At 48.9% G+C, this 22,661-nt stretch overlaps 1 protein-coding gene across 4 annotated transcripts; it reads left to right on the forward strand.

Annotated features, from left to right (window-relative positions):
* Positions 1 to 270: 270 nt before the first annotated feature.
* On the forward strand, positions 271 to 22,515 carry USP28 (ubiquitin specific peptidase 28). Of its 4 annotated transcripts, none has more exons than XM_068172092.1 (26): positions 271 to 324; positions 3,593 to 3,670; positions 3,914 to 4,046; positions 4,548 to 4,659; positions 4,856 to 5,018; positions 5,964 to 6,050; positions 6,487 to 6,624; positions 7,041 to 7,114; positions 7,406 to 7,482; positions 7,600 to 7,748; positions 9,749 to 9,876; positions 10,049 to 10,144; positions 10,511 to 10,690; positions 11,388 to 11,602; positions 11,843 to 11,913; positions 12,220 to 12,448; positions 13,787 to 13,990; positions 14,512 to 14,651; positions 14,842 to 15,027; positions 15,956 to 16,051; positions 16,902 to 17,080; positions 17,174 to 17,252; positions 17,584 to 17,663; positions 18,647 to 18,770; positions 19,268 to 19,466; positions 21,356 to 22,515. In XM_068172092.1, exons 1-26 carry the CDS (start codon positions 286 to 288, stop codon positions 21,529 to 21,531), a joined length of 3,432 nt encoding a protein of 1,143 aa, XP_068028193.1. In that variant the 5' UTR covers positions 271 to 285; the 3' UTR covers positions 21,532 to 22,515. The 4 variants fall into 4 exon arrangements, with proteins under 4 accessions (XP_068028193.1, XP_068028195.1, XP_068028196.1 ...); XM_068172093.1 differs by lacking the exon at positions 271 to 324 and adding an exon at positions 832 to 963; XM_068172094.1 differs by lacking the exon at positions 15,956 to 16,051.
* Positions 22,516 to 22,661: the final 146 nt, after the last annotated feature.

Consider the following 22,661-nt stretch of genomic DNA (forward strand, 5'->3'; position numbering starts at 1 on the left):
CACACGGCCGGACACACGGACACACGGACACACGGCCGGGCACACGGACGGGCACACGGACACACGGACACACGGCCGGACACACGGACACACGGACACACGGCCGGACACACGGCCGGGCACACGGACACACGGACACACGGACACACGGACACACGGCCGGGCACACGGACACACGGACACACGGACGGCCCCGGCCCCAGCCCCGGCCCCGGCGGGCGGTGCGGCCGGAACCGGAGCGGCCGCGCGTGCGCTGTGCGGGACGGCGCCGCTGCCGGCGGCCCCATGACGGCCGAGCTGCGGGCCCGGGGCGGCGGCGGCGAGGTGAGGCGGCGGGCGAGCCGGCGGGAGCGGGCGGCGGGTGAGCCGGCGGGGTCGGTGGGGGGTGCTGGGGCGGGGGAGCGGCAGGGCGAGGCCGCGGGCCCGCGAGGAGGGCGGCGGGCGGCGACCCCCGCGCGGGGCCGGGGCCGGGGCCGCGGCCGCCGCCGGACCGACGCTCCCACCGCGGCGGCCCCGCCGCGCCCCGAGCCCGCGGCCGCTCGGGGCCGGTCCGCAGCGCTGCCCCGCTCTGCGCGCTCCCGGAGCCCCGTCCCGTCGGGCAGCGGTGCCGTCCGCGCGTGTTTCGTTGGGAGCAACGGGCTCCGCGCGGTGCGCCGGTACCACGGGAAGGGCTCGGGCGGGCGCTCAGACACCCTGCTCCTCCGCGGCGAGCAGGAGCGCATGTTCCCTCCCCGCCGCTGAGCAGCATCTCCTGGGGCAAGTTAACGAAAACTCTTGCTCCCAAACTTCAGGGCTCTGCTTAAATCGTCTCTGAAGGGACCCGCACCCGGACCCGGACCCGGACGCGAGGCTGTGTCAGTGCTCAGGGGACTGAAGCCCAGACCATCCCGAATTGACACAGGGGTCTGCGCTGTCCTGTAGCATCTCGGTGCTCTTAGGACCCAAGAGATGCGTTTCAGAGAGGTCAGAGTTACAGGGTGGGATGGGATGAGGGTACCAGCCCTTTGGTTGTGCTGTAGAAGTGGCATTAGTGCAGCAGCCGCGCCCCGGTCTTGCGGGGACAGTGACCAGACAGTGCCCACGTTAATGCAGGACGAGGTTGCTGCCTGCTGCTTCTTGTTGTAACGGATATTGGCTTGTGAAAGCCCTGGCCAGGAACGTGGGCTTTGTTCCTGCTGCCGCCTGTGGGTTTCCAGCCCTCTGCATATCCACTCTCCCCCATGATAAAAAGTATGGCTGAGGAGCAGAGGCTGAAGGCCAGGCTCTGTGTGCCCCTTCTGTGCTGCAGCCTTCCTCCTCCTCGTGTGCAGTTATTTCTGGAACCCCCTTGAACTCTTGCACTGCATTTGCTCCTTTCCCTGTTCGGTTTCTCATCAAAACAAACTTCTGAGGGTGGTGAGTCACCTCAGAGCAGGGAAAACAGTAGAACCTTTCTATTCCATCATTCCTGGCTGACCTTGTAATTTTATCTCTAGTACCCTCCTTCCTCTCAGCCTCTTGGTTTTGTACTCATCTCTTATTGCTGTAATTTAATACTAATAGGATTTGGGTTTGGGTTGTTATTTTTCCAGCAGGTAGGGCTTTGGTTCAGTTTGGGTTTGCAAGTGCAGGGTGTGTTAGCAGTGGCAGCACACTGGTGTTAATTACCAGCTACAGTGCTTGTTGTATAGCCCCATGGCGCATAACCTCAGAAAGCAATAACCAGACTAGTTATGGCAACAAAGCCACACACACTCCCCAAAATCTTAACAAATTGGTTGCACAAAGAGTGGTTCCTGGTGGCTTTTGTAGGCTGCCAGGCAGCCATAACCCTCTTAAAAGTGGCACAGGATAAGCTTTCTGCTGTTAGCACAAACCTTTCCTCAAAGGCTGAATAAAAGCATGCAGAAATCATTGAAATACTAAATGGTAACTTAGAGCAGAGGATCAGTACTTGGCTCTTATGCTTACAGCAGCCTTTGTGACTTCTCTGTTTGCTGGAGCAGAAGAACCCCAGAAAATCATGCCCTGTCCTGCCTCGGGTTTCATTATTATGGTGCAGTGTATTAGCAAGGGTGTCTGTGGGGGTTTTCCTCCACTGGAAAAATCTGCCCTGCGGCGTAAGGTGGGGTCAGCCGACATGCATGGCACGCGCTAAGGCAGCAAAATTAGCAACATGATTTAAGTGGTTTGCCTTTGTGAGAGTATGCCTGCCCCGAGCCTCTCAGCCTTGGCTTCTCATCAGGCAGCTCCTCCTGGGGCTTCTGAGGTGTTCCAGTGTGTCTTGGCTTTTCTCAGGATAAAAAGAGCACATGGGACAAGTTGAGGGGGGGTTGCACACACGTATATGTGCTCTTTCTTGTGAAAGTTGAGCAAAAGTAGTATTTTAAATGGGACTACCATGAATAACTTGACAAGAGAATTGCCACCAAAATAGGAGTTTTTTGTTTGAATAGCTGACACAGGTGTTTGCTGTCTTTTTGTGTGGAGTATCATCCATGACCAGTATGAGTGGGGGGCTCAAAAAAGTAGTTGACTCATTACTCACTGGGTGGAACTTGTGCTCCAGTGGCTTGGAAGCATCTTAAATTTTTTTCTCAATGGTGAGAGTAAGTAGAAACTTGAGTTCATTTGCCTGCAGCTTTGCTGGTTAAGATTAATTAAAAGTGTGATCTTAAGGAATTGGGATTGATCGGGCTGTGCTGACTGCAGGATCCTCTACAGCCTCTGTAAACCAGGATACACGACACAGACCCAGCAGTCGTTCCTGCTGTGATGTTTTTCCCATACCCCATGCCATGCCAGCGTTACGGAGCTGCATCTCAGTTGTCACCCAGACTGAGCCATTGGCAGCAGCGTCGGCTGAACTGCAGCCATGGACGGGGTGGTGGGGAGGCTCCTTGTGGAGAGGTGCCTCTCCTAGTAGTCACTGAGGTTATTTGTGCTTGCCATGTGCAGTGACTACCCTGTGGTAAGCCTAGGCTGCAAAGATGTTTTAAGTCTGGTAAAGAGAGCTTCTGTAATCATTTGTTTTAAGTGGCTGAACCAGCCACAGCATGGGGCCTTGAGCAGCGAGTGTCTCACCAAACCCCAAGCGGTCTGTGCGGAGTGGGAAGGAGGAGCACTAACAGGCTCCTGGGCCCTTGCTCTGACACCTTATTGTCAGTAAGAAGTGACATGCACAAATGGCATGTGCCACCGCACTGAAAATAGCTCCTGACAGTGCCCTGGGAGCAGGCGGCCGCCTTATATGTCCTGCTGCACATGCCGCTGCCTCGGGGGGTGGGGGAGCCCCTTCCCACCGCAGGTGCTGCCCATCCCACAGCCGACAGCGAGGGCAGCCTGTCCTCCCAAGCCTGCCTGCATTCTCCTGAGGATATGAGGTGTTCAGTGTTAGTCTGTGAATTTAGCAGGGAAAAAACTTGAGTGCGATGTTCAAGCTGATATTGCCATTTTTATTAAGCAAGTGTGACTGGGCTTGAGTGTCAGTCTGTCAGCAGAAAGGAAGGAAAGGAGCAGTGCTTCTCTGGGCCCTCAGCAGGCCTTGCAGAAACAGCTTGATGTGCACCCTCGTCACCTTTTCACATAAGCTTTCTTTATTTCTTGCACATAGGATTGCCAGGTGCTCTTAAATCAGATGAAAGAGATCACAGGAATTCAGGATTCAGCATTCCTGCTTGCTGCTCTAAAGGTTTGTGTACATTGCCATTGTTTTGGGGAAAGAGAGCTCTGATTTTGTCCAGAAAGTCAGGCAAGTTCACAGGTGTTTGCTGGTGTGTTTGTCAGCTGCTGATGAGTTGGTCTTTGTTAGAATGGTCCATGTGTGGCCTGTGAGAGTGGTACAGGATCAGCCTGGATGCGTGAGAGGCAAAGGGTAAATCGTTTGCTGTTCTTCTCCCCTCTGGTGCTTCACTTTCCCCTACCATTCTCCCAGGCTGCTGATGGAGATCTCATGGAAGCAGTCACCTTCCTGACGGAGGACCCTGCTCCAGAGCCAGTGCAGAACCCAGGTGCTGCAGAGCCATCCGCCTGGGAAGGGAGCGCGGTGGGCAAACAGCTCCCACAGGGTAAGCTTCACCTCTGCTCACCCCTACAGCTTCATGTGTTTGTGTGACCTCAGAGGGGAAGTATCCATCCTCCCTGCTTCTGCCAGCACTACATCCCTCCAGCTTCTGTTCTGGTGCATATTTTGCCAGTACTGATCACTTAGTAGTGTTTTAATGAAGTTTGGAGGTGACACATCACAGTTAAAAAGTTGATGTTCCTGTCTCATTATTTCAGGAGCTCTGAACTGTTTCTTTAAGCTCTGAATTTGGCTGTGAGGAAATCTGGGTAGTGCTCAGCTGCATGCCTTGCCCTGTGCTCCTTATCCAGCTCACTCAGTGGCTCCTAGGTAGCCTGGCATGCTCTGAACAGGGATTTCTGTTTAAAACCTGAGCTAGAAAATTTTGCTTGTATTGATTGAAGAGCCATATTTGTGAAGTGTGATGTTTTCTAGAATTTCCTCTTAAAGAGAATGTTTGCTGCTGCTGGTGGAAAACTGATCAGAATGCTGCCTCTACTTCTAGATGTTGGTGCTGCACCTGCCCCTCACAACCAAGACAACCTCCACACAGCCAACACTGCCAGACCGCTGGAATCACCAGCAGCTCCAGCTGCAGAAAGGGATGCAGCTGAAAGGTCAGTGGAGCTGTAAATGGCCCCCCCACTTTGGTTTTCCCAGATATCATAAGTGGGTTCTGAAGCTGGTAACTGTAGAACTACCGTGGATCACCTGCCAGGTGGACACCTACTGGCTGGAGGGGAGTTTGATTCCTGTGGCTCTCGTGAATCTTTGGGAGGTGTTTTACAGCACAGTGTTTATCTCTTGTGACAGACCACAGGACGCCCATTCTGCTGAAAACAAAAACCGCTCCAAAAGGAAACGCTGTGAAGTCTGGGGGGAGAACTCCAAGCAGAACGACTGGAGAAGAGCGGGTGACTGGCCTGTTGGAATGAAAAATATAGGAAATACGTGTTGGTTTAGTGCTGTTATACAGGTAATGGGCAAAAAAGTTCTCTTTTTCTAATATCAAACTTGCTATGGTCTTGGAGTCAGAATGTTTCTCAGTTAGAAGTAAACGTGCAGCAGTTCTGTGAGGGAATCATCGTATGCCGATGAGTGAACATGACCCTGCTCAAACACAGAAACTTCTGGGTTTATGTGATGTGTTCTGGGCCTGTACAGAAAGAGCCAAAGAGCAGTTAAATAGGCTTTACTTAAAAATAGCTACAGATGCAGAGAATCTGTGTGTCTGTATGCAGGGAGTTGTGCAGCGATGGCCAAGTGCCTGCTGAAATGATAGAAGCTTGCCTGGCAAAGTGAACTGATAATTTAATTTTACTGCAGTTATTGTTGGCTCGATAACACATGGTGTATCATATTTCAGTTAATGGAATACACTGGCATAGATGCTTGGACAAATAAACAACAAGGCAGCATATATTATTAGTAATGACCTGAATAAGAGACAATAGTAAGTGGAACTGAGCAGATTTGTCTCTCCTAACCATTTCACATCAGCAGAGAGATGTTAATCATTTGTCTCCAGCTCTGAGAGGAAGTAAGAAAACTGCAAATGGTTCTTCTCACCATGGCTTGTTCTTGGATGCTTTTCTGAGCCTGCCTGTGCAGAATGGAATGATTTTCCTAAAAGGTTTATATCTATCCTAGAAATGGCAGGATAGGATTTCATCCTTGGGTGGGTACAAACATGCTGATGATCTCAAAGGTCTGTTCCAGCCTAGTTAATTCCATGATTCATGCTGCGCTGGTCCAGCAAGGGGCTGCTCACATTGTGAACGTGTGTTCAGTAACACGGGACCATTGGGAATGTGAAGTTCACAAAAGAAACTGTCAAGTCAGAGTGAAAACAGGGCACCAGGTTGCAGAGAGTCCAATCCTTGCAGGTGCTGACCGAGCATTACCTCTCCTCTCCTCTCAGTCTCTGTTTCAGTTGCCAGAATTCCGGAGGCTGGTCCTTGGGTACTCCCTCCCACAGAATGTGATTGAAAGTTGTCGTAGTCACACTGTAAGTTTTGATTCAGTAACACTGTCAAGTTTCCCTCTTTTGTTGTGTAGCATTCTGCTCTTTCTCTAACCAGATTTAATTTGGGGCCATCTGAGACCTGTGGCTTTAAAATCATCTGGCTACATTTAAGATAAATTTAGGAAATTCTCAAAGGCAGAATCAGGATAGGAAAAAAAAGGGCTGCTTCTTGTACCTCTGTCCCCTAGAGCCTTTAACTGCTGTCTGAGGAGATGTTTTTCCTATAAAACGTCTTTGGCAGGTCCAGATTACTCGTTGGTTTGCATGCATGGTAGAAGAACTGGTATTTGAGCCAGTGTGCAGCTGGTTGGGTACCTTTTACGATATGTGCGTGTTGTGTTCGGTAGCACTGTGTTTTAAGATGATGCCTTTTTGGAGCTGCAGGAAGGCTTTGATTTTTCTTCTTTTTGCAATGCAGGGAAAAAGAAATATTGCATTCATGCAAGAACTTCAGTGTCTGTTTGCATTAATGCTGGGGACATGGCGTAAGTTTGTAGACCCTTCTGCAGCACTGGAGCTCTTGAGGGACGTGTTTAGATCAGCTGAACAACCGCAGGTAAAACCACTTTAAAAATCCTTTTGCTCTCTTCAAACCAGCAGTCACAGCCACGGCAACCCCATTTTGCCTCATCCTGCTGGTACTTTCAGAAGCCTTTTCCCATGTTTGTCAGCCGACAAGCAGCTGTCCCTGTGTCATTAGAGCAGAATGTACATGCGTGCTAATTAACCAGCCAGCGTGGCATGGCACAACCCAGTGCCATCTGCATAGTTGGGGAGCAATCACGATAATTTCCTCTGATCTAGTGTTCAGATAAGCCGAGTTCATTATCAGTCTAAATCAGCACAGCACTTCAGTCTCGCGTAGCTCAGCTGAGTGGGTGCAGCAGTACCAGTCAGGTTGTGTTCAGCAGACTGGGGGAACACTTTCTGGTGGGTGTCATGATTGACTCTCCACTTTCATCTCTCCTCTAGCAAGATGTGAGTGAATTTACGCACAAACTACTGGACTGGCTGGAAGACGCATTCCAGCTCACTGTGAATGTCACGTGAGTTCTGCGTGGTCTCGGGAGTTTGACCTAAGGAGGGTTTTAATAAATTAGAGGACTTTATGTGAAAATTTTGAGCAAATAAGTGTTCTTTGTTTCCTGTGGATGAGGCTTACTAAGCTTGAAATGTTGTGTCTGCATCTCCTGTTGGTGAGTGTGGGACTTCACTCAGGGCCAATACGGCCTGCAGAGTAAATGAGCTTTTGAGGGAGCAGAGGCTTAGATTATGACTTGGGGTTCTTTTGCAGCCTCCAGCTGCAAACAAAAGTGTGCTTTTGCTCTCTGAAACAGGAGCCTTGGGGACAAATCCGAAAACCCAATGGTGCAGCTCTTCTACGGGACTTTCCTGACGGAGGGAGTCCATGAAGGTGAGTTAAGGCTTCCGTGGATTCAACCTTTTAACTCCTTTGAGTGTTTTGGAGTTAACCAGAATTTTTTGTTCTCTTGAGTTAGCTCATGGTTTCTGTATGGTTTCCATCATCCAGGCAACACTTTTTCCAAGATTGAGACCTTTGGTCAGTATCCCCTTCAGGTAAATGGTTACCGGAACTTGAATGAGTGCTTGGAAGGAGCCATGGTGGAGGGAGAGATGGATGAGGCAACAGCATCTCAGTCAGTAAAGTATGGACAGGAGGTTAGTTTGACCTTTTTTTGTCGAGCCTTTGGTTGTCTGCTGCAGAAAAGTGCAGCACACACAGTGCAGGGCAACTCTGATAACTTTAAATGGCAACTGTAAGTGTTCTCTAAGAATTGAATACAAAACATTTTCTGGACACCTGGAATCTCGTGTAAATGTCTGTTGGTGTTAGGTGCTCAGACACTAAGTGTGGTTAGACACTAAGTCTTTGCTGATTTATAAAGATGTGATGTCCTGTAACCAGTTCCGAGACTTTATTTTAAATTGCAAAGGTCAGTGTCTGCCTCTGAGTCAAGTGTGATCAAGTCTCTCTCTTTCTGTTGAAGCCTACCTGTACCTGAGTAGGGGGAGACCTACTGCCTCCATATTTTCAGAGGGTAAAAGTACAGTGCTTAACTCCATGGTATGCCATTTGGAATTTGTCTCTTTCTCCCTATTATATTGTGTACGGTTTGGGGTTTTTCTTCTTGCTTTCGCTCTTATTTTCTGACTGTGATGATTTTATTTCTTTTCTTTTTTTTTAATCTCACTAATCACAAACCAATCATAAAAAACTTAGGTTTTTTTAGTTTTTTCGCAGCAAGGTGGAGAAGCACTATTGCATTCAGCATCCTGTGTGTGTTAGTGCATCAAAAGTTAGCTTGGAGAAAGGCTGGGAAACAACATTGGCAAGGGTATCTGGTGTAGGCAGGGCTGGGAAGAGTATTTCAGTTCTGTGAGAATGTCTGAAAATTGTGTTGCTGTGGTTTAAACTAGCAAAGGAGAAACAAAGTATTGAGCAGGGGAACACTTTTCTGACTCTGGACTCAAATGTTTGTCCTGGGTTTTCCTGGTTTCTGTCTGAAGCAGTTCAGGTGCATTTACAGGGGATGTGGGAGTAGCTGGTGTTGGCTGGCACTGGAGACAGACACACATTGTAGCTCATCAGCTTTTTTAGTTCCTCAAAATTCTTTCCCAAAATTAAGGGGAATTTGCCACATCGTGGAGCTGTTTTAATTCTTCTGTCTGCACAGATAGGAGGAAAAGACTCTGCCTTAATTTCTGAGAAGCCTTGCTGGAAAAATTGTGCATTTTAGTTTCATAGGATGTGGTGGGTAAAGGTTGGCATGATAGGGGACATAGGGAATAAGGTGATTTTGTCTTTTGAGCACCTAGGCAAGTGTGCTGAAAGTCAGAGCAACAGTGGAATTAACAGAAACTTCTCCCAGACAATGGGAGCATAAATCATTCCTCGTTTGTGATTACGGGCTGCTTCTTAGAAAGCTCTGGTACGGAGGAGTTTTGGTGTTGCAGCACATCTGACATGAACCCCACAAAGAACAGCGAGCTTAGTGTGCTCGTCCTGACTCCAGAGGGCAGCATGAAGTGGGTGGTGCCAAGCTAAAATAGGTAAGGGAGTTTCTGGCAGTGGATGCTGGAAGTTGTTGTGAATCCAGGAAGAGCAAGCGGAAGTGTAAATTCGACTGAGAATTTTTCTTTCAGCATAACTCTTTGAAATAGTGTATGAAGCTACAGAAAGTAGCTGGGGGTGTTCTCTGAATCCCCTAAATCAAGTAGTTTGCAAGTAGCCTGAGAGAGAATAAGGCTTCTGGTGCTGCAGGAGGACTCCTGGTTTGTTCATCACTGCATGTGATCTGCCTCAGAAAAGAACTCTCTTGGGGGCTCCTAGGTGATACGCAGATTGTGTGTAGCCTCACAACTTGTAAAATTCAGTGCTGGACTTAGTAATCCATTAAGCTGGATGTATCAGGCAATGACAAGTAACACTGAGAGCAGTTATGAGGCTTTTTCGCAGTAAAAATGTAAAATGGAAGCATAAATTACTGACTTGTAAAATTTGGCTTTCTGACTAGTCACTCTGCAAATAAAACCTAATTCTTTGCTTAAAGACAGAGACTTTTAAATCAGTCTGAAATCATATAGGATCAGTCTAAAATGTGCCATTAGCAGCCATCTTAAAACATTTCCCTCTGGGGGCATTTCTGCTTTTGTTACAGCGCTGGTTTACAAAACTCCCACCAGTTCTGACCTTTGAACTCTCCCGATTTGAGTTCAATCAGTCACTAGGACAGCCAGAGAAAATTCACACCAAGCTAGAGTTTCCCCAGACTATATATATGGACAGGTGAGTTGTCCTGTTGTACGGTATGTTTAAAGCTATTGCTTTGTTATAGATAAAGAAATTAAAAAGGTTGCTTGGGTGAGCAAGGAAAGATTCTAAAATATTTACAGAAGATTGTGGATGTTAGAAGTAAACAAATCTCACCTGGCAAACGGGGCTCTGTATTTCTGTTTAGGTACCTCTACTGCAATAAAGACCTTATTCAGATGAAAAGAGAGGAAATGAAGAGATTGAAGGAGAAAATGGTGACTCTGCAGCAGAAACTGGAAAGGTGAGTAGTCAGCTGGTTTTATTTTTATGCCCTCTGGAAGAGTGCAAGTGTTTCCTTTTAAATGAACTTTCCAATAGCAGAGAAACTTGTAGGGGAGGGAGAAACAGCAACATGCTTGTTCTGAAACGTGGGAGAAGGAAGGGTATTTTCAAAAACAAACCTGTCTCTTCAATAGTTTCTAAATTTTACTGATACTGTTATAGGAATAAGTTCTTTAAAGACCAGAGTTGACACTGTCAGCTGCACTGGCAGTGGAAGTGAGGAAGCCCAGTAGCACGTGACATAAAAAGTTGTTCTTCTCTTGTCCCATGAGGTTTCAACCCATCTCATTCCTTCATTCATACAGCACCTTGCATTTTTCCATAGGTACATGGAATATGGCTCTGGCCCAGCCCGCTTTCCACTGCCTGACATGCTGCAGTATGTGCTCGAGTTCATTGCTACAAAGCCAGCTGTGGCTGTTTCCTCTGCTCAGAGCTCTCCAACACCACTCCTGCACTGCCAAGCCAAGCCTAATGTTTTGGACGCGCTTTCACAGCCAAACGGGTCAGTAAACAGAAATAAAAAGGATGCACAGGAGGACACCACTTCACCTCCCAACTAAGTGGTCCTGGGTGGCATTCCAAAGTGGGTTATTTATCTGGGCACTGCTGAACACAATACTCTAATGTGCAAATGCTTGTGCAAGTAGTGGGTCGCTGCTTGCTGGTCGTTTGGTTCTGTTGGTGTAAATAGAGCACTTCATCTTGGTCTGTTCTTTCTCCTTGTCCAAAAGCATCCCTATATTCCTTGCCTAAGCGGCAGTTAAGAGCTAAATTGCGTGCTCTTTTTGGTTAGGCTACTCATTTTATTGCTTCATTGACCAGTAAATTACAGCAACATTGGATTATTATAACCCAGGCCAGCATGGTTGGTTTAACACTCTAAATTAAGCTGAGTAAACACACACGTTTTCTTAGTAGTAATGGGAGGAATTTTTAGCATTGCTCATTGTGGATCTGTGCTTAGAGAGTCTCTAAGAACTTTCCTTAGTATTTTTCCTATATTTTAGTTTGGACTGTGAAGGCAGAAACACATTTCAGTGTACTTGTTCTCTCTGCATTTTATACTGCTCTGGAAAGGAAATCCTGCTCCAGCTCTGGAGTATTTTTTATTGGGTTGATGTTGTATTCTTTTCCAAAAAAAAGAAAAACTAGAGAAAGATAAAAAAACCTGCCCACTACTCTTGGATTTTGCTCCACAGCATACAAGAAAGGACTGATACTAGGACTGAAGATGAAGCTTTCTTTGTGGCAAATTCTTCGCCGCAGCAAAGCTCCAGTATGGAGCTCCAGCCTCCTGTTTCACCAGCAGAACTGTCTGAACGCCCAGCTCCTCACGTGGTCTCCAAGGAAGAGCTGAACCTGGTTCAGACGTGTCTGCAGCGATGGAGAAATGAGATCGAGCAAGACGTGCAAGGTTGGCCCCAAATGCATTTGTAGTGATTTTCCTCCTGAATGCCTGCCTGGTTTCTCCTCTGCAGCTTTGCTGGATGCAGCCTGAACTACAAATAATTCTGTCCCTGTTTGAGCTCTGGTGTTGAGTCTATCTGGTATTCTCTGCATGGCCTCAAACTCTTTGAAGTGAAAGGAGCTAGCATAGCCTGATAAGTAGTCATTAATTTTTATGCATTTCTCCCATTGTTGATGTTCTTGGCAGATCTGAAGGAGTCTGTTGCCAGAATCAACCTGTCCATTGAACAAATGTACTGTGACCCTCTCCTCCAGCAGGTAGGAAATGCAGCTTCAGTATGTAAATATGAACCTAGTATTGCTGGTCCTCATTTTTGTTCGTACATGTTGGCTTAAATTGCCCCCTTCACTGTATTTTTAAATTTCCAGTGATGGAGCAGAGAAAGATTTACTTATGAAAACCTTGTTTCTTCTTTCCTTAAAAGTCAGTTTTCACATAGTAAGAATTTTATCAAATTGCTCGACTCTTGTGCCATGCTACAGCTACAAACACTCCCACTGTTTGTGTACAGAGGTCAGGCAGAATCAGTCCCTAACCTGAATGATGTCCATGTCCCTTTGCAGGTTCCCTATCGTTTGCATGCAGTCCTGGTCCATGAGGGGCAAGCAAATGCTGGGCACTACTGGGCCTTCATATATGACCAGCCTCGGAAAAGATGGCTCAAGTACAATGACATCTCAGTGACCGAGTCATCGTGGGAAGAGCTGGAGCGAGAGTCCTTTGGAGGCTTGAGGAATGCCAGTGCCTACTGCCTGATGTACATCAGTGACCAGGTGTCCCCTGTTGGTGCAGGTACAGAGCCACAACTGCTGGTTCATGAGATGTTTGTGTGCTGGTGTGTCTCTGGCCTGCATGGTCGTTCTGTTCCTCAGCTTCTCCAGCACAGCTGTCTTTTGACACAGCACAAAACTTCACCTCAGATAGGATTGAAATAATCTGCTTCACGTTCGATTCATTTCTAAATCCCTGATAGGGCTGAAAACTGCCAGGAGAAGTATCCAGGTGAGATTGGAAACCGCAGCTCATGGGTGAATTATCTGTGTACACGCTAACGCTGCCCTTTGGCCACATTTAACGTGCATCTAGTGCTGATCTTCATTTTGACTTTTTGTAGTGTTTATATGGCAGCATTTGTTTCCTCAGGGCATGTTAAACACCTCCTACTTTATCTCTCCCATTTTTATCACACTTCCTGACTCGTTTGCTTGGTCTTTGATGATTCTGTTACACTGAATCTAAATGGGCTCTTCTTTGTACCCAAGAGGTATTGGTACCTGAGTGGCTCAGACTTAGTGTGTTTGCAGTGCCAGTGCTTTGTGGAGAAGTTGCTGTGCACGTGGCTCTAGACATGGCAAACAGCCGTACAAGGACCCAGTAATTTCACACGTGGCTCATTTTGATGTAATAAATGGAAAGAAACAATGGAGAGCTGACATCCTGTTCATTGCTAAATGTGGCTGATGAGGATCTGGAGGTTGTTCTTTGTTTTCTTATGACAGTTCTGAAATGAACCCATGGGATGCTTTTTTCTCCTATTTAATGCAATTTTTGTTGTTTTTTAAAGCCTTTTGTAAAGGGTGCATAAAAAAATCTGCTGTAGAAAGTTGCCATTTGCTTTTGATAAATTTTAGGACTTGCTGAAGCTGATGCTGCTTGCGTTTTGAAATAACCCAAGAAATACCAGCATGACACTTGTGCTATAGACCCCATGCAGCCCTTACCTTTACCTGCTGTGCAGTGATGAAGTTGTGTCACCTCTGGCTGAGCTGTGAACCTTCCAGCTGTTGGCAGTTCAGTGCTGTTCCCTGTACAACTGGAGCCCTTGGATCAGGATGTGTCTGACCAGCATCAGCAGGCGCTGGTTCTGGAATTGCTCTGTGTAAATGCTGTCCAGTAGTAGAACAAAACGGAGTTTTATTTTAGAAAACTCTGTAGATTTGTCTTTATTTTTGCACCTTTGCTTCTGGATCATCTTAAATTACAGAGCCAGTAGAAAATTTGGCTTCTTTCCCCTTTTATCCCCCAGCCAATTTCCTTGTGGCTGCCCATGATACTGTGTGTGTGTTTAGTCCCTCAGGGTGGTCCCCTGGCACAGTGTGTTTCCTTATGCCAGTCTTGCATTTCCTCCAGATGAGGATGAGGGCCCAGAGGCTAGACAGCTCCAGAAAGAAGTGGAAGCTTTGTCCCCAGAACTGAAACACTACATCCAGGAGGACAACTGGCGCCTGGAGCAGGAGGCAGAGGAGTGGGACGAGGAGCAATCTTGCAAGATTCCTCAGATGGAGCCTTCACCTACTTCTGAATTGCAGGACCTCTCCTCTGAGTCAGGACCAGGTAATCTCACTCTAAATTTGCAAACCATGTCGTGACCAGGAACAGCCAGCTGGTCACCAGTACCACTGTGTTGAAGCCTTGCACAAATGTGCCAGAATGCAGGAGCAGGCATGAAAGAGGCAGCAAAGGCAGCTGCTGGAGGCTCTGCCCTGACAGTACAGAAGGCTGTTCTGCTGGTTTTGCATGTGCATCCTTCCAAGCCTGTCCCCAGAAATGCTGTTTCCCATTCACTTAATCTTCATGGGCTAATATCAGTTCATTTCCAGCTTTTTCTTTTTTTCATAAATATCGAGTGGACAAGGGCTGTTCTCTGGAGTGGGAAGCATTACTTGGCAGTCCCTGATGACGTGTGCCATTCCCAGTCGAAGGGGGTACGGCACGCTCGTGGGAAGCGCCTTCGCCTCGGGGATGAAAGCAGCAGCTGTGTAAAACTGCATGGACAAGCTGCAAAACATTTTAGAACAAGAGAGAAAACAATCTTGCATCTCTTGCTCACTAGTACCACACCTCTGTCCTGGCAGAGCAATCATCAGTCTGTGAGCAGAGCGTGCACTCCCTGTCCTCGGAGCATGCCAGGATTGCCAAGGAGCAGACTGCCAAGGCCATTGCCAACACTGCCGATGCCTATGAGAAGAATGGTGTCGAGGCAGCTCTGTGCGAGGTAGGAGCTCAGCCTCGGCCCAAGAACCTACCCCTTCTTGTCTCCATATTGCTCTTCTTGATAGACCTTTGCTTTTCCCATTTCTGTGAAGTTCTGTAGCTGTGCCACGTTTAGCTCGGTCCCCTTTGGCTTTCCTGTATTTTGCTTTGGATTTTCTTACTCTCTTTCTTCTTTTTCTTCTCGGCCACAGCGCAAGGAGGTAGAGCCGCTGAAGGCCCGTCCAGAAGAAACATCCCCCACAGTTCAGGCAGAGCAGCCCCAGGACACTCAGGAAGCAGAGGCTGCTGCCCAAACTAGCTCACAGGTCTCTGAAGTGGAAATCCCCTGTGTGGGGAAGATTCCTGTTAGATCCGATGCAGATGGATATAATGAGGAGGTACAGATCACAGTGCAGGGGTTGATTGCTGCTGCTGGTTAGCCTGTAGCTCTGTAGTTAGCTGGCTTTGAGCTGCCCTAAGGGTGGGTGTCATAGTGTCTGTCATAGCAGCAACGCCCTGTACAAAGTTAGTTTTCCTGCTGTGGAAGGGAAGGGGGACCACATCATTCCATAATTCCATTTTTACATGTCATCAGAAAAGGCGCTCTGTAAGAGCACTCAGTTTGTCAATCTGCATGTTGGTTATAAGTCCTCTTTCTGGCACAACTGTATCAAAATTGATCCTACCTGTGTTAATTTCTTTACGAGTCTCTTGGCTGGCTTCAGTTACTATTTTGTCCCCAGTCAAAGACCTTAATCCCAAGAGCATCGTTTACATACCCTGCCCATTGATTTTTCGGGGTCTGACTTTCACCACTCTCATACATGCTCAAGCAGCGTTGTGGAAGTTCTCTCACTTTCACAAGTTGGATTTCACACGAACACTGGGGCTGTCACTCCTTGAGCAGGTTTGAGATGTTCTTGAGTGATGTTGGCTCGAGGAACTGCTGCACCACAGGTTCTGCATTCATTTTACATGGCTTAGGAAGATTGAGTGGGACATGGTGGGGACTTGGCCAGCCTGCTTTACCTTCTCACTTGTTGAATTTAAAAACTCAAGGGTTTGGAGTGACCAGCCTTGAGATCTTTAAATGCCTTGAGATCTTTAAATGCCTTAAAAAGCCCAGCATGTAAAGTGCATGTGATGGATAGTCAGTAGCATGCAAGTAGCTCACAGCCCCAGTTATCACACCTGTACTCATACAATTTCCTTTAAACCTTACCTTTTGAAAGTTTCTTCCATTCTTCACTATGCTGTCTCTTCTTTCCCTGTCCGTTACTGTTTTCCTTGTTCCTGTTTGTGTCTGTTCTCCTGCTTTCGTGGTAGGTGATGCTGAGTCCAGCCATGCAAGGTGTCATCCTGGCTATTGCAAAAGCCCGCCAGACCTTTGATCGTGATGGGTCTGAAGCAGGGCTTGTTAAGGTATTGATTTGTTTGCTAAATCAAATAGTATGGATATCTGTTTTCCCAGAATAGAGAGTATGTGCCATGTTGACAGATCAGGAATGTAAAGGGAACGATTTGTGCACTTTTTCTCCTAGTTAATGGCCTTTGACCTGTATTTCAGTTCCTGCTCTCTTACAGTGATGAGATATCTGTGGGTTCAAAACAGTTTTTACAGCTTGCAAGAGAACACCCTCCTGCCAAGACAAACAGAAACTTTCCTTTTTTCTGCTCATTCTTTTAGTACTGTAAAATTCGGTTTTTTGGTCTGGAACCTACTCGTTTACTTGTGACCTCTGTTGTCAAAGATGTCCTCAAGAAATGTCTGTGTGAGCAGAGGTTTGAAAGCATAACCACTGCTGAATGCTGAAGCTGGTGTTAGATTTTACAGGCAGGTAGATGTAACTAAAAATACCACATGGGAAGAATCATCCATGCTGGTAATGTATGGGAATACAAATCACAAGATACTCTTGCACCTCCTGCAGGTGGAAGTGTGTCCCAGTCGATTTTGGCAGCCTGGGCCCTTGTCAGAGGGTTACCAAATCAGTCTAAGGCAGCTGTGCCCCCCTCTCAAAGGCATTTACACACCCTGGCACTTTTGGAAGCTCACACTTCACACGTGGGGGTTTGCCTGACTGTGGGGGCCATTGGTTTAGAGCTGAGGTGTTGGTGGGCTTCCTTTCACCACTGGGATATCGCCAGCAGAGGAGGCTCGGTGTCACCGTAGGAGTCCTTCCGAACAGGACAGGTTTGAGCTCCTGTTGGCTGCTGTGGCATTCCCACGGGCAGACAGGTGGATCTGTCAGTACATGTGTTCCATTGGCAGGCATTCCATGAGGAGTACTCCCGGCTGTACCTGCTTTCCAAAGAGACCCCAACCCCCCAGAACGATGCCCGGCTGCAGCACGTGCTCATCTACTTCCTGCAGAACAACGCTCCGCAGCAGGTGGTGGAACGGACCCTCCTTGAGCAGTTTGCAGACAAAAACCTCAGCTATGATGAACGGTGAGTGCCCAGGATTCCAGGGCAGGCTTTTCCCACCTGGATGTGGCCGAGGCCACTGTTGTGATTTTTCTCCTGTCTGCTCACATGGAGCAGGTCCATCAGCATCATGAAGGTGGCACGGGCAAAGCTGAGCGAAATCGGTCCTGACGATGTTGACATGGAGGAGTACAAGGTAAGGGACCAGAGAGCTGCGTCTGATCTTCCACGCTGTCCTAGCTGGCTCTGTCCAGATTGGGGAATGGGGAGCACAGCATGGAGCTGCATGGCCAGCACAGTGGTCACTGCATGCCTGTTGGCAGTGGGTGTCTGCAGGAGGCTGCTGAGGGAGAAGGAACACAATGGAAATCTGAGCTTGGAGGAGTGTCTGAAGTTGGCTAAATTCATTTATGTGTCACTCATGAGAGATGTTTAAACACTTCAAAGGGTAGAACTGGGGGCCCCAGACTATGCATGTGAGTGTTCCAGGTGAGGCTGATGCTCTGCTTTCCTCCTCCTCCTCACAGAGATGGCACGAAGACTACAGCCTTTTTCGCAAGGTGTCCATTTACCTGCTGACAGGGTTGGAGCTCTACCAGAATAGAAAGTAAGTTCCTCTAATTGTGTCTGGACAAGATAAGTTATAGCTAAAAGTAAAGGCCACTCTGACAAAATTTTTTTTTTTTTCTGAACCACAATGGCCTGTGTTTGAGGCCAGTGGGAGCTTTTTTGACCTGCTAATAGCTCTTCTTGAATCCACAATCAAGCTTGGTTAACAGTTTAAAAAATATGAGGCTGAGCTGCTGGCTAGCTGCCAGATAGTTTCTGAGAGTTTCCCTTTGGGAAGTAGAGCTTTATATTCTGTTTTCCAGAGATGGATTTGCAGCAACGATTTCCATCACTTTGGGATTTTCCACCTTGGACTCCTGTATTAAAAGGAAACTGCCTCGAAATGGATGTTACACTTTGTGTAAACACACACTTTGGAGCCCTCTGGACTAAAAGGGCCTTGGTTTCCTCCTTACCATTCTAGAACCTGTATTTTCCTTAAATGGTGCAGGCTTTCAGAAATTATTCCTGGATGGAAACAGAACTGAATTCCAAGGTGGTTCACAGTAACAAGCCACCAAATTCAGGTGGGCAAATTGACATGAGACATGACAAGAGCAGCTTAGAATTCCCCCATATTGACCTAATCCCTGTCAGCAGTTCTGTTTTCTCACTTGAAGCTTGAAATGTGTGAGGGACTGAAATACACAGCCTTCTGCCCTTCTTGGGGTGTGCTCTCATAGTGCAGTTCCTGGAGCAGTCCAGAAAACAAACACGGAACAAACACATTGCACATGAGCTTGGTTTTAAGGGGCTCTGCCCAGACACTTGTTTGGCATTCTGGGCAAAAAGGGGCAGGAATGGCTTGACATGGGGCATCTGTTCTTTTGTGCTTTGGCAAGGAAATACAGCTTTTCCCGTCGAGCCCGATGCTTCCAGCCAGGCCCAGCAGGAAAGGTTTCCTGAGCCGAGCCAAGGGAATGGCTGCAGTCACGGCCCTGGCAGAGCCCAAGGCCTGCAGAGCTGACCCTCTTCTTCCAGGTACCAAGAGTCACTCACCTACCTGGTCTACGCCTACCAAAGCAACACCAAACTGCTGCTGAAGGGAACCAACCGAGGCGTGAGCGAGTCGCTGATCGCCTTGTACAGAAGGAAGTGCCTCCTGGTTTGTATTGGGGAGCCCAGCACTCACTTTTGGAAAGGAGGGGAGGGAGCAGCCATGGTAGCCAAGACCAGTGTAACTGTTTCTGTTACGTCTGTTGACATGACTCTGCCCCTTGCTGAGTGCCAGCAGCAATATGGAAAGCTAATAAAAATCATAATTCAATTAAAGAGCACGCCACATAGGTTCCAGGGAATCTAGGCAAAGGCAGACGTGGTTCTTGCCATCTCCAAACCAGAATTGTAAATAAGCTGTATTCTCTCTGTATACAGATGCAGTAGACTGCATGTATGTGTATGAATATATATGTTTTCAAGTTTGTTTTCTGTGGTGTGTTTCCCATGACTGAAAGTGGCTGTTCCACCAGAACCTGGTGCTGTTAGTCCTTATTCTCTGCGTGGCTGCCAGTGCAGGGCCCAGGCTGGGCCTTTCCTGGATGGTTATCCATGGTCCATGCTTGTTCTTTACAAGTCTATCCCCAATTCTCCTTCCACCCCCAGAAGCTGAATGAGGTGGCAGCTTCTCTTTTTGTCAGCTGTGAAGAAGCTCATGTGTCAGAGGGTGTGAGCATCCTGAATGAGCTGATCATCCCCTGCATGCATCTCATGAACAACCTGCAGATCTCCCAAGAGGACCTGGATGCCATCGAGGTCATGAGAAGCCGCTGGTGCTCCTATCTGGGACGAGAAGACATGGATGGTAGGAAATGGCTGCTGTTCATGGGCAGGGTGGTAGCTGGATCTGAACTGGGAAAGAACTAAAGGACCATCTGAAATCAAATTCTTGGTGTCTGCACTGCAGCCCATCAAGGCCCTTCTCATTGCAGGAGGAGAAATGCATTTGAATCACCCATTAAATCATGTTACAGAAGAAATTAATATTTTGCACTAAAACAAGCTGCAGAAGGGTCCCTCATCCCTAAAATGGGACAGTTGATGTCCCAAGAATGGCTTAGAGTTCCCTTGAGGGGCTTGGGTCTTCTGTTAGGGTTTCTCCCTGACTGGAGGTACCCAGGCATGGCAGGTGAAGGCAGATATGCTTGGTGGCATGGCATGCTCCTCTCCAGGAGGGAGGAGCGGGTGTTATCAGAGGCCAAGGTTATGGAAGATGGAATGGGAGAGCAGATTTGGGGCATCTCTGCCTTCTGAAGAGGAGTTTGTCATTGTAGAGCTGAATGTTGGTTCTGGGCAGCTGTTCTTGTTCTGTATTTTCTTCTGGAGTCAATCTCCATGACTCCCCTAGGGTCATTTCTCTTCAGACAAATTGGTCCTGACTTCCTTGACCTGTGCATGAAGGTCTGGGGTGTACCTGCAGAGTTTTTATCACTAACAGAGGGTAAACTCAATGAAAGAAAATTATGCAAAAACACAGGTTTATTCTCAAAATACGGTTGTAAAAATTAATATTTGATAAATTTATCCCAGTTCCTGGGTTGGATGTGACAGCCTTTGCTTACACAGAAGTTTTAAAGAACCAGAAGCTCAGTGCTCACCCCTCCCCGGTCGCATGAGCTGGCTCAGGTGTTGCCTGCTCTTCTTCACCCCGTAGTGGCTGTGGTGTATCGTGCACTCCAGTGGCATCCAGGCACAGACCTGCCCTGGGAGTGGACGGTACCAGCTCAGCATGGGCTGAACTGGCCTGGTTGAGGCCGTACAGGATGTGAAGGCTCCGTTCCCCTCGCTTGCACAGTCCGTATTTGAGCGTCACCCTGGAGCTCGCAGTCTTTCTTCACCTGACAGCCGGGACAGCAGAAGGCACCGTGTGTCATGGGACATGGCCCTGTCCTCAGGCAGCCAGGTGGCAGTGGAGCTTCCCTCACAGTGGAGCTTCCCTCACACTGGAGCTTTCCCCCACACTGGAGCTTTTCTCCACAGTGGAGCTTCCCTCACAGTGGAGCTTTCCCTCACACTGGAGCTTCCCTCGCAGTGGAGCTTCCCCCACAGTGGAGCTTTCCCTCACAGTGGAGCTTCCCTCACAATGGAGCTTCCCTCACAATGGAGCTTTCCCTCACAGTGGAGCTTTCCCCCACAGTGGAGCTTTCCCCCACAGTGGAGCTTTCCCTCACAGTGGAGCTTCCCTCACAATGGAGCTTTCCTCACAGTGGAGCTTTCCCCCACAGTGGAGCTTTCCCTCACAGTGGAGCTTCCCTCACAATGGAGCTTCCCTCACAATGGAGCTTCCCTCACAGTGGAGCTTTCCCCCACAGTGGAGCTTTCCCCCACAGTGGAGCTTCCCCCACAGTGGAGCTTTCCCCCACAGTGGAGCTTCCCCCACAGTGGAGCTTCCCCCACAGTGGAGCTTCCCTCACAGTGGAGCTTTCCCCCACAGTGGAGCTTTCCCCCACAGTGGAGCTTCCCCCACAGTGGAGCTTCCCCCACGGGGCCCTGGGGAGGCAGGCAGGACGCGAGCTGGCGGCCGGTGCCAGGCCTCCTCTGTGCCAGCAGCCACTGCTCATCCCCGGTGATGGGCTGGGCAGCTCTCAGGGCAGGGAGAGGAGTCTGCAAAAGGCATCACGGCTCCTTCACTCGGGGCCTGGAGCCCTCTGCAATTTGCTGCCACTGACTGTTTCCTCCTTTCCCCCTTGACAGCAAAGCTGCAGATGAAGCTGGGTGAGCTGCTGCCCCGGCTCCTCGACGGCTCCACTGAGGTCATTGTGCTGAAAGAGCCCCCGAAGATCCGACCCAACTCCCCTTACGACCTGTGCAGCCGCTTTGCGGCCGTGATGGAGTCCATCCACGGGGCCTCAGCCGTGACGGTGAACTAGCCCGCGGGCCGCGCCGCGGTGCCACGCTGCCGGCCTGCCCGGGGCCTCTCCGGGTAGTGCTGCAGTGGGGACGAGAGGGGCGGTTTGGATTCCAAGCTGTGTTCTTTGTAAATAGGAGCGGATAAAAAGCAGTATTGCACTTGTGAGGCAGAACGTACGGCAGTAACACGAAGGACCTGGACCACTGTTACAGCGCACGGCGCAGGCCCCAGCAGCACCGTGGGGCCCAGCCGGGCTCCAGAGCTTCCTCTGTCCTGGCAACCTTCTAGATGCAGCCCCTGGGCCCACGATGGCACCGGAGCCCAGCTCTGCTCAGCACTGCACACCGTGGCTGGGCTGTCGGGCACTTTCACAGCTCCCCGAATGGCCACTGCCAGAGCTTGCATGTTCCAGTCCAGCCAGACTCCTGCTCACAGGAGCCTGGGCTGAGTGAGGAGGAGGCAGCAAGGAGCAGTGGCTCGCGCTCTGCCGCGTGGGCAGTCGTGCGTGCAGCTGCGTGTTGTGGTCAAGTCAAGCAGCCTTTTGCCTTTTGTACTCCAGCTGGCACCAGAAACCACGCAGGAGCCTTCCTTGAAGAGGCACAGGCAAATCCCGGCAGTGAGGAGCCAGGACGGGGCTGTGGGTTTGTGCCTGGCAGGAGCTGACTGGCTCAGGGCAATCACATCACCCCAAAGGATATTCCCCCCGTGGCCAGAAGGCAAACTTCCTTCTCCCCTTTGGGTGGTGGTCACGGCTGGATTACTGTCAATGGCAACTGTGAGGGCTCAGATCAGCCCGGTGTGTTGGTGGTGGCTGTTTGTGTTGACTTTGTTAACAGAGTGCCCTGTTGGCATTTCCTTTTGCCGTCGCCGTGTGCTTGCATTTGAGCTGCAGCACTTGGAAGCCAAAAGTTCTTAGTCAGTGGAGGAGGATCCTGTTTTTTGGAACTATGCAGAGTTTTCTAACAGTGCAATAAAAGCATTTGTTCTATGTTAGAATGAAAAAGCTCCTTCCATGTCTTTATTTCACTCTAGGGTTCTGCCTAAAGGTTCCCCCTGTACAAAATGTGTTGTCATTAGCAGAGCTGCCTTAAAGGTGGTTCCACCATCCTGTCAGGGGGTGTTTCCCCAGTATTTAGGAATAAAAGGCTC

Source organism: Anomalospiza imberbis, chromosome 24 (genome assembly GCF_031753505.1).
Source record: "Anomalospiza imberbis isolate Cuckoo-Finch-1a 21T00152 chromosome 24, ASM3175350v1, whole genome shotgun sequence".
Taxonomy (NCBI): domain Eukaryota; kingdom Metazoa; phylum Chordata; class Aves; order Passeriformes; family Viduidae; genus Anomalospiza; species Anomalospiza imberbis.

Bases quoted from the DNA above. Each gene is read 5' to 3' on its own strand.
- USP28 (XM_068172092.1), top strand. From the start codon at position 286: ATGACGGCCGAGCTGCGGGCCCGGGGCGGCGGCGGCGAG. The intron at 4,660-4,855 runs GTCAGTGGAGCT...CTCTTGTGACAG, and splicing joins GAAAGGGATGCAGCTGAAAG to ACCACAGGACGCCCATTCTG. The intron at 11,603-11,842 runs GTTGGCCCCAAA...TGTTCTTGGCAG, and splicing joins GATCGAGCAAGACGTGCAAG to ATCTGAAGGAGTCTGTTGCC.